The following is an 11,190-nucleotide window of genomic DNA, read 5'->3' on the forward strand; positions in this document are numbered from 1 at the left end:
GTGAATACTTATAAAGCAGTGGGGTACACGCCCCCCCATGGCGTCAATGACAGATTAAAATAGGTTCCAGACATTAGTCACAGTTACTCGTACATCTTGTACATCTTTTAATAGCTATAAGCAGACATAGAACTTCTCTTTTCTATAACACCTTCCATACAAGGTAATAATCTTAAGCCCTCGGGGTCTCTGAGGCTAATTATTGACTCTGCTCATCTGTTACCAAGTAGAATAAAATGCAACAGGTTTGCAACAAGAAGCTGGAAACCTTGGGGCCTCTGCTCAGGCCTATTCCTAGATTATATGTATTATGTGTACTGTAAGCATGCATTGCAGTTATCCTTCTATGTTCTAGTTTCCCCTCAGCATGGATCATCTGGACACTCTCACCAGTGAAGCTTAAAACCTTCTAGAATGGAACATCAACTCTTAACCAAGCACATTTATGCATTGTGTATAAAATGAACTCAACCTGTAAAAATAGAAAGGTCAATGTGATGACAGACATATTCAATGCAATATAAACCCCGTAGGAAATATTACTGATAAATGATACTGTAAAACAAGTTATTAATACATTCTTCATAAGGCAGATTATATGGTAGCAATAAAAGAATCTCTGAATCCCAACACTTACAACTGGGCTCGTCAGGCACTCTTCTTGGCTGCAGTGGTTATTATTATATTTACATGCTTCCAGCTCCCGTTTTTCCTCGATGAGGACTCGTACCTTTCCACTCCCCTTTTTCTCCCTCCTTGCGCTCACAGACCCATAACGTGTATGGCAGTCCATTCTCCCTGCAACACGGACTACAGTCAAAGGATCTTGCAAAGAAAAGCGTCTGGACTTCTTTAAGTTACTTGAAGACGTTTCACCTCTCATCCGAGAAGCTTCTTCAGTTCTAAGGCCAAATGGTGGAGAGTCCCAGATATAAACCTAGTGGGAGTGACCCCCCACAGAGGGACAAAAGGACCCCCTGATGATCCTCTAATCGCCTGAGCCAAGGTGTGAAACTGGGTGTGGGCCCCAATCAACCAGAGTTTCGGGTGAGTTCATTGTGAAACCTGGCCCCACCTTATCATGCGAATTCCTGAGGTCAGATGGCCCAGGATGTGAGTGGGCGATAAGGCGTCTGGGAAGGGAACTCAAAACTGGATTATAGATGGCAGAGAGTTGGTGTCGTAAACCACTGCCTCTGTTCAAAGATGGTCGCTCACAGTGGACATAGATGCTTCTTTCACTCCTCTTTCAAACCATCTGTCCTCTCTGTCCAAAATGTGAACATTGGCATCCTCGAAAGAGTGTCCTTTATCCTTAAGATGCAGATGGACTGCTGAGTCTTGTCCTGTGGAGGTGGCTCTTCTGTGAAGTGGCTGTTTGGTCTCTCCAATGTAGAGGTCTGGGCATTCCTCGCTGCACTGTGCAGCATACACCACATTGTTAAGTCTGTGTTTTGGCGTTTTGTCTTTGGGGTGGACCAGTTTTTGTCTGAGCGTGTTGCTGGGTCTGAAATGCACCGGGATGTCATGCTTGGAGAAAACTCTCCTGAGTTTTTCTGATACACTGGCTACATAGGGGATGACATGTTGTTACGTCTGTCTTTCTTGACATCCCGGTGCATTTCAGTCTGTCTCGAGCAGCCCGCTGGAAAGGTGTATTTTCGAGCAGGCGTCAAATATGAAACAGGGGCGCCACCTGGTGGACAAATAAAAAAATTACAACTCTAAGGCCCCTAGTTCAAAATGAAACTGAAAGTGGAAACATGACGATTACATTAGCGGTAATTATTTTGCAGTGAAAAATAGCGTTTATAATGGGTTTCAATGGGACACACATCGACCACTTGGCACAATAGTGTAAGTTTATCTGTAGCTTAGCCACTGAAGCTAATTTAAGGAAGTCAGACTGAAATTTTAAAATTAAATGTAACCGAACTTTTTTTTGGAAAATCTGGCTATATTCCATTCAACACAGTGCAAATGGCTTGGATACGAAGAACACAAAAGCCACAAAAAGGTCCCAAGACAATCTACGGGTATTATCCTCACAAAAACATGAAAAAGATCTGGATACTTCATTATGTATTTAATGACACATTAAGCACAGAGTGTGGTTAAAAATGAACCGAGTCTCCTGCCCTTAAAACCTAAAATGTCAGAGTTTCAGTCTGCAGTGTAAAGAGATTCATTTACTTATAACTGATTCCATTCCTAGTTTTTATTATAGAACTATTAAGTTATTTCTGATGTTCAGTCACATGCTTCTACCAAACTGCCCTTTTCACACCCAAACGAGCCACTTATTTCCTGTTTAATGCAAAAAGTTGTGTTTGTGTTTGTCAGAGGGGGCGGTGGTGTATGGGCCATTAGAGGAAGAGGGAGGGGTGGTTAGAATGGTAGGAGTGAAAATTTTTGGCCACAAAAACTGAAAATCAGCAAACAAAACTGCCGAGCAACAGACTGGAGACACAAACTGAAGACAAACAACGAAGACATAAAGCTTCAAAACCAGTATAATGAAGTTACTGCTCCTACTCATCCTCTCTCTGACCACAGGTAATACGATTACTAACAATTGCTTACAGTGATAACAGACTTGAATATTAATTATTATATTACTGATATATAACGTTTTTTTCAACACATTTTGTTCTAGTTTGTTTTAGTTCTAGTTTGACCTTTTTTAATCTGTTCGTATAAAAACTATGTGTAAAATTCTACGGTAATACAAAAATCATCTATGATTACACAAAGCTCGAGGCTCACAAACTCAAAAAAGGCTTGTAAGCATAGCAGCTTATTTTCTTTCATTTTCAGGTCGTGAGGCTGAAGTGAGAGCATGTCACCATCGATGGGCTGAAATCACCTGCAAATATCCTGAAACAAATAACATATATCAGTACATTGATGTAGTTCTTTCCAGTGGAACACCTGTACAAAGCTTTAAGAAGGACGTGTGGGAAGATAATGGTAGATTTGTCCTCTACCATGATACAAAAAATAAAAATCTCAAGGTTGCAATAAAACATGTTAAAGAGCAAGAGTTTGGGAAGTACATGTGCAGGTTTTTCCAAAGATCGAACTCATCTGACATACAGGAAGGAAAACTGGAGACCGGTAAGAAATCTGACATCTGTTCAAATAATAATAATAATAATTATATATTAATCAATTTCCATAATCTGCAAGTCCTCATCGATTTAAAGTCACTGCCTATGGAGCTAAATTTTAAATACTTTAATTCTCTGATTTGTTTACAGAGCATGTAAACTGCCCGCGAACATATCTCAGCGTGTACAGAACAGCTAACAGCACCTTCACATGTGATTATCCAGATGTTTACGAGTCCCACATAAAGTTCTTCTGTAAAAAGAAACGTTTTACCTGTGAGGACATTTTATCAACGTCAAAAGGGAAGTTTACTCTCACAGGCAGCAGCCGTGCCTTGAACATTTCCATCAGTCATGCGACCTCACAGGATGCTGGTGATTACTGGTGTGGAGTGGAATCAAATGATGGAAGTTACAGATTATCACACACACAAGTAAACCTGAAAGTTATAGGTGAGTATTCCACATGTTCAGTATCACAGGTTTAAATGATAAAAGCTGGCTGATAAGCTGAAGGCAAATATTTGTCTTTTTGTCTTCAGATATTGAACCTTTGCCATCAACTATTGGGCAGAACTTCACTTACCAGTGTAAGTACAACCGGGATGCCTCCTCATGTATAAAATTCATCTGCAAAGGAGAAGATTCAACTGTATGCAAACAGCTAGTAACCACCACAGAGCCTGACGTGAACCAGAGATTTATAATGAAAGAGAACAACGGGAGTATCACCATTACAGTGAGAGAAGTAACAGCAAACGATAGTGGGATATACTGGTGTGGAGCAAGAGACCCTCACAAAGACAATCAAACACATGACGACTTCTTTGATGGGTTTAATTTGACTCTAGGTAAGTTGCTTGTACAATTTATCACTAATTCTTAACATGTTTCTGTTCTATTGAGTTTCATAGAACTCTTACAAAATAATGTTAGCAATAATATTTGATTTATCTCTTGCATTAGGTAAACATCTTTTATGTTTCACTTGTGCAAGAGATGGTTTTAATTAGTATCTTAAAAATACAGAAAAGAAGTGACAAAGCTGGATGAAGACGTTCACACAGTTTATAAAAACATAAAGAAAAAGCTTTAACAGTGAGGACTGTGGTTTTTCTCAGAAACAGGTCCTCTTTTTTTTTTTTTTTTTTTTTTATTCTTTTTTACCAGGGACCAAATCACCTGCTCGAAGATCATCAGACAGAGATGAATGTGTTTAATGAGTCTTTATTTATTTGTGTTCACATTCAAATCACATACCAAAAAATACAAATTAGATTTTAAACCATGTTTGAACACATTAACAATGCATTTTCCATTTGTTATTATAGAGCTTTTGCCTGTAACAGAAACAGGTCCTCTAACCACAGCAACCACCGCAGCTCCTCAGAGTTCTGGTGAGAGACTTTATTTAATTTATTTAATATCTTAAATCTGCTATGAAGGCAAGTGCTGAAGCTGGATTAAGATGTTCACACTGTTTATGAAAACGTAGAAATAAACTGATGATGTGAAAGTCTTAAAACTTTCAAAAGGTTTATCTTTCCTATGTTCTTCAGCACCGGCAGTTGAACAATAATGTCATGCTGAATAATTTTCTGGTCTAAATTTCTGTGATGTAGTGATGACCTTGATCCTACGTGTGGCTGTGTTGCAGCTGATGTTTGCAATCATTTTATTCCTTGTCTATAAACGTGAGTACATTCATTTTCATTTCTCAAAAATAAGACAATATTGAGATTCTTCCATATTTTGCACAGATAACACCTAAAAATCCACAGCAGACAGAGTGACATTAGCAGAGTCCCCAAATTCTCCATCCCATGACTTCTGAATACAAGTTATGATTATCTTTTCAAATTTCTTGTTAAATCAGATTAAATCAAAATGGAAAATAGTTCAGTGATAATGATCAGTGCAACTCTGGCAGTTCTTTGCTGGACAGTTTTTCAGAAGCAGCCAGTGGAGGCCGCTGCATATCAGTTTAGTGAAATGTGTTTATTTTTTTCTTTTCACTTTGCAGGAGTCTCACATTTAAAAAATGCTGAAAATGGAGCTGGAGCATCGTATGTCAAACAGGTGGGTGCGTGTGTCTGATATGAAGTATAGTTAATGCAGCAATGTTTTGATACAACCATTAGTTAACTTTTTCATGTATTAGTCAATTTTTATACTGAGGAGAGAGCAGCAACAAAGGTACAAAAAACAATGATGTGGTGGATTTGGATGAGAGGGGAGAGTTATCATAGTAAGCTGAATCCATGAAAGGATGCACTATATGGATTTCAGTCACCCAAATTAAACCACAGACTTTCTAGTCTTTTAGTAAAACCATATAATTTGTCAGACAATCAACTAAAAACTCCCCAAAAGCACAAAAGAAATCAAGAAATCCAGTTCATTACCTCTTAACTAGTAGAGAATAAACCTCCTCATCAGCCTATCCAGTATGATAGGTATGAGTATTCATCCATCACCTCTGTGGATTTGTCATCCTGAGAGAAACCACTCAATGAGGGTTTATTATGGTGATGTTGCTAAGCCTCATTGTTTAATGAGTATTGTTGAGAGTAGAGGCAGCAATGTTGTACCAAGTGATCTAAAATAACTATGTAGCGCTATTTCACATAAAAGATTGCACTCATAAATGCAGCAATTTATAAACAACCAATTAGTTAAAACAAAAGTATTTTCCACACAACGAGGAAGTAACGTTGATTAAATTTTAGGGACATAATTTTATTATTGACTCTCCTCATCAGGCCAGCTATTAATCTCTAACTGCATGGACATTATTTAAGCTCGTATCCAAAAAACAGAAATAATGTTGACATATTGCTCAACATGTCTTGCAGCCTGTCTGAAGAGATTAAATTTGTAGCATTCTGTAGAAAACCACTGCCTATGTTTCCTCTGCTGAGAGGTTTGTGGCTTTGTAATCCATCAGATAAAACTCCAGCGACATTTTACATCAAGATGTTCTGAGTCCTGCTTTCATTTTGCTTGTCTGAACTAGATTCAAGGTACTTGGTTAGTACTGTTGTCTCACCAGTGGAGATTCTAGAGTCTGTTGTAGCTCAAGCAAATATTAAGAGGGGGCACCTCGATCCAGTGTTTGTCACCATTATGTTTTAAATCCGACACCAACAACAAGCACAGACCAAATTCAAATTTTATTTGTCACATACACAGTACAACATGTAGTGAAATGCTTGTGTATGAGGCAGCAGACGTAGCCATGCCATTCCAGGGCTTGGTTTTAGCATGGGGGGTGTCTAGCCAGGAGACCCTTACTGGATAACCAGTTGCTGGTTTTTTCTACCATCAGCTTGAAAAAACACAGCAATTAGTGCATGTAGTAGGTGTTAAAGGTACCACGCTGCAGTGTTTTGAATCACATCTATCTCAAAGACTCCAATTTGTGCATGTAAATGGAGAGTCCTCTTCACACACTAAGGTTAATTATGAAGTTCCGCAGGGTTTTGTTCTGGTACCATTTCTGCTACATTATACATGTGTCTGTTAGGCAGTATCATTAGAGGGCATGGTATACATTTTCACTGTATACACACCAATTGGTAACTGCAGGCATGTCTTAAAGTCCAGGATGGCCTCTAATTTTCTGCTTCTAAATTCAGATAAAACTGACGTTATTTTACTCGGCCCTGAAAATCTTAGAAATATGGTATCTAAGCAGATTCTTACCCTGGATGGCATTACCTTGGCCTCCAGTAACGCTGTGAGGAATCGTGCAGTTGGTCTTGACCAATAAATGTCCTTCAACGCACATATTAAACAAATATGTAAGACTGCTTTCTTCCATTTGTGCAACATCTCTACAGTTAGAAATATCCTGTCTCAGAGTGATGCTGAAAAACTAGTTCATGCATTTATTACTTCCAGGCTGGACGACTGTAATTCATTATTACCAGGATGTCCTGAAACCCTGAAAAGCCTTCAGTTAATCCAAAATGCTGCAGCAAGAGTCCTGACAGGGACTAGAAAGAGAGAGCAGATTTCCTCTTCATTGGCTTCCTGTTAAATCCATAGTCAAATTCAAAATCCTGCTCCTCACATACAAGTCTAGAATAATCAGGCCCCATCTTATCTTAACGAAGTTATAGTACCATATCACCCCATTAGAACACTTAGCTCTCTGACTGCGGGCTTGCTTGTTGTTCCCAAACCTTCAGTTTTCAGGCCCCTGTTCTGTGGAACCAGCTTTGGATTTGGGAGACAGACACCCGCTCTGTGTAAAAGCATATAGTTAGGGCTGGATCAGGCGACCCTGAATCCTCCTTAAGTCATGCTGAGGTAGGATTCACCCCAAGCATGTCGCAGCAGCAGCTCCCTGAGCCTGTTAAAAGGGAGTTTTTCCTTCACACTGTTTCAAAAGCATTTGCTCATGTGATTGTTTGAATTTTTCTCTCTTTTCTTGTATTACAATATGCTTTTTATTCTGCTTTTTATTGTAGGATAATGGCAACAACAAATACCTTGAGGTAGCTGTTTTTACACACACACACACACACACACACACACACACACACACACACACACACACACACAGACAGACAGACAGACAGACAGACAGACAGACAGACAGACAGACAGACAGATAGATAGATAGATAGATAGATAGATAGATAGATAGATAGATAGATAGATAGATAGATAGATAGATAGATAGATAGATAGATAGATAGATAGATAGATAGATAGATAGATAGATAGATGCTATTCTACTACAGATGACAAAATTTAGGTACTGTTTCATCATAGAAGATTGAATGTAATGAACCTTTAGCCATGCTAAAAGAGGAATATGTTAAGTTAAATTCAAATTTCCTTTCTTTTTTATAAACTTAACGATGTAGTTTTAGTGCCAACAGCTAACAGTATGTTATAGTCGAAGTATAAAGGAAAAAAATGAAAGGAATCACTGAGTGAAGAGCAAAACATTACTTCAGAATGCTGTGTGGCTGCCTGTGTGTATACCTTATTGTATGTATTCTCTATTGTCTCAAACACAGGTACCCAGTAGTAACAATTTGGTATAATTATTATTTTAGTTGTAATTTGTAGTGCAGTTTATATCACAAGTGTTGTGACTGTGTCTAAACAATGTTTGTCGTTCTCTTACTGAAGGTCTGTGCCTGTGAGGATACACAGGAGCACCTTCAGGTGTCAGACTCAGAACATGCAGCGAACTCAATTTAAGTTAGAGCCAACCTTCACTCTGTGCTTTCTCGCCACATTATGCAAACATCAACTTTCAAAGCTGTTCTGTCAAAGCTGCTGGTGAGGTACTCAAACCCAGCTCCTCAGCCTGTGAATGTTCTACTGTGGAGTTCAGCAAATGTTCAACCAGCCCGACTTGCCTTTCTATCAGCTAAAACAACAAAGAGGAATGTTTTTCTGATTACTGCGCATTGCCAAAAAATGAGGTTTAAAGTTAACACAGTCAAACAAGAAATACTTTTTATTCTCAGAGTTCATAACAGAGTTGGGCAAAAATAAATATCATTTTTAAAAATACTGCCCTTTGTTCCTAGAATAGTCTGTAGAACAAAATAAAACTGTTAGAACTTGTTACTGTGACTTAATAGACTTAATAGTTTAAGTCAATTTAAAGGATCAACAAAATAGATATGAGACAACGAGATTACTCTTAAAATTGATTTGAAATTCATTGTTTTGTGGTTGGGTACGGGCTGGTTGTATTCACTCACACATGTACTGTTTGACAGCTGTATTTGTGTGACAGCTGATTTTTGTAATTGTTACAATTTCTCCTCCTCTCTTGGGCACATAAAATGTTACTAAATAAGGAGAAATAAAAAACACAAAGAATTTAACACCCTGCTTCTGGCTTGATAAGCAAAAGAAATTCCATAAAAATTCCTCGAACACGTTTTAAGACCAGAGGAGACGTTTTAGAGCAGTGGCCCCCAGGTTGTGGAATGCGCTCCCTCCATCATTACATTGCCTTGATTGTATTTATTCTTTTAAAAAGCAGCTTAAGACTCATTTGTGCTGAACGTTTGACTGTGCTGTTTTTATGTATATCTGTTTTTATATTACTGCGAAGCACTTTGTGGTTGTGCTATATAAATAAATTGAATTGAATTTTTCTGACTGTAATTATTAGGAATAATAGGAATATTCACAATAAACAATAAAAAGTCATACCATTCCCCTGGTTCTTTCTCTAACGTCTTTATTGTTCTACTAAATCTCAACTTTAGCAATTTCATGTAAATGTTTTATAAAACTATTCGTTGGTGCTTAGAAAGTAGTCAGCCTAGACCCAGTGGGAAATCAGGGTTGTAATACAGTGCTACAACCCTGCTACAGTTAGCTCTGCGATCACAGCCAGGTCCAGCTGCTGAAGACAATCATCAGCTTCCAGTCAGCAAAACTGTTGGGTCTGCGCTTCAGCAGGCCTGCTAGTTCAGACTTATTCCTGTGAACAAAGCAAGACAGAACACTTTAACCGTTTGATAAGCAAAAACTGGTGATCATCTCCCCTCACCCCTGTATATGGCTTAGCTTCCTCCAAAGGTTTACCCTATACAAACACAGGTGAGGAGATAAAGAGCAGGAAGTAAATCATCCTCACTAAATAAGGACACGAGAACCTTACTTGAAATGTATGCAGGTAAAAACTATAGCTAACTGTCTCCCCCACCATTCAGCAGGCCGGGGAGGGGAACAGAAACAGAGAATGTCTTTGATCACACAATTAAAGTAACACAATGACAACATTTAACAATTTCAACCTAACAAAAACCTTTTTTACGCAAAACTACAAAATTAATTATGACAGGTTTTATTAAAGAGTTAAAGAAACCAGAATTTCAAGTTAACGTCCTGTTATTTGATAAGATTATGAACCAAAATTAGATTGTTATGATCTTAAAGATACATTCTTTAATAAAACATGCATTATAATCAGAAGGAATTTTTAGCATTTTGAAATACATACATACATACATACATAGTTGTCACATGTCTATCTGCTGGTCTTGCAGTGACCCGTGGACAGTATTTATTTTGGGCTTTCAGTCAGTGTGTTCAAAGGGTTCAACACAAACCACGGGACAGCAGAAATAAAAATGTCTGTAAGGCTTTTTTCTCTTCACAAGTTGAACTTCTTCATCAGTCTTTTAATCGTGTTGTTTAACAGAGGTGACAAAATAGACACTCTTCACTAAAGTAGAAGTACAAACACTTATCTTAAAAATACTCTGGTAAAAACTGAAGTCCTGAACCAGCTTCTTTATTCAAGTAACTGTGAAAAATTACACACCCTAAAAGTGCCCAAAATATTTTGAGTTTCGTGTTTTCAGAACTGTGTACATACATGGTGTATGTGTATACATTATAAACATATCTAATATAATTATATCTATTAAAATTATATTGTATGTCTTCTGTTTCTTTTCATTGGGGTCTCGTGTCATGTGTAAAAACATGATTTACTGTTTATCCATCCATTCGCTTCCGCTTATTCTTTTTTGGGGGGCGCTGGAGCCTATCCCAGCTGTCATAGGGCGAGAGGTACAAAAAGTGCGTAACTGTGCAAAAAGGTGTGCCATTAAATAATCATCTGTTTTGCAGACAAGATTGCAAGAGATACACAAACTGTATTAAACCCAATTTAAAAAAAGATGGTTGATTCAGTGACTTTCCCTAGAAAATTGAGAATTTGATTCAGAGAATGAAAAGCAGTGTTTTAGCTGTGTCATGTGAAGGCTGTGTGCAGGCAGGAGTGGTGAAATGGAGGACCTACAGTGCAGACTCCAGAGACAAAATGTGAACTCAAAAGTAACAAACTTCAAAATATAAACATGAACTCAGGCAGAACACACAGCATGAATGCGACACTGACACAGAGAAACACATGGCTAAAATACACAGAGGGAGCAATCAGGCAATGGGTAACAGGAGGGAAACACAGCTGGGGCAAATCAGGCCTAACGAGACAGGGGAAGCAAAACCAGACACATTAACATAAGACATCACTTCAAAGTAAAACAGGAAACATAACACAGAGATGCGGACTTGACACGGGGAT

The 11,190-nt window shown here is 38.2% G+C and overlaps 1 protein-coding gene across 1 annotated transcript; it reads left to right on the forward strand.

Annotated features, from left to right (window-relative positions):
- Positions 1–2,454: 2,454 nt before the first annotated feature.
- On the forward strand, positions 2,455–8,330 carry LOC145428755 (polymeric immunoglobulin receptor-like). The gene is made up of 10 exons (XM_080301443.1): positions 2,455–2,556; positions 2,818–3,117; positions 3,261–3,563; positions 3,653–3,961; positions 4,281–4,314; positions 4,440–4,507; positions 4,733–4,804; positions 5,134–5,189; positions 7,586–7,612; positions 8,259–8,330. The coding sequence occupies exons 1-10, from the start codon at positions 2,517–2,519 to the stop codon at positions 8,328–8,330; spliced, it is 1,281 nt and encodes a 426-aa protein (XP_080157569.1). The 5' UTR covers positions 2,455–2,516.
- Positions 8,331–11,190: the final 2,860 nt, after the last annotated feature.

The sequence above is a fragment of the Astatotilapia calliptera genome, chromosome 5 (assembly GCF_964374335.1).
Source record: "Astatotilapia calliptera chromosome 5, fAstCal68.1, whole genome shotgun sequence".
Classification (NCBI taxonomy): Eukaryota; Metazoa; Chordata; class Actinopteri; order Cichliformes; family Cichlidae; genus Astatotilapia; species Astatotilapia calliptera.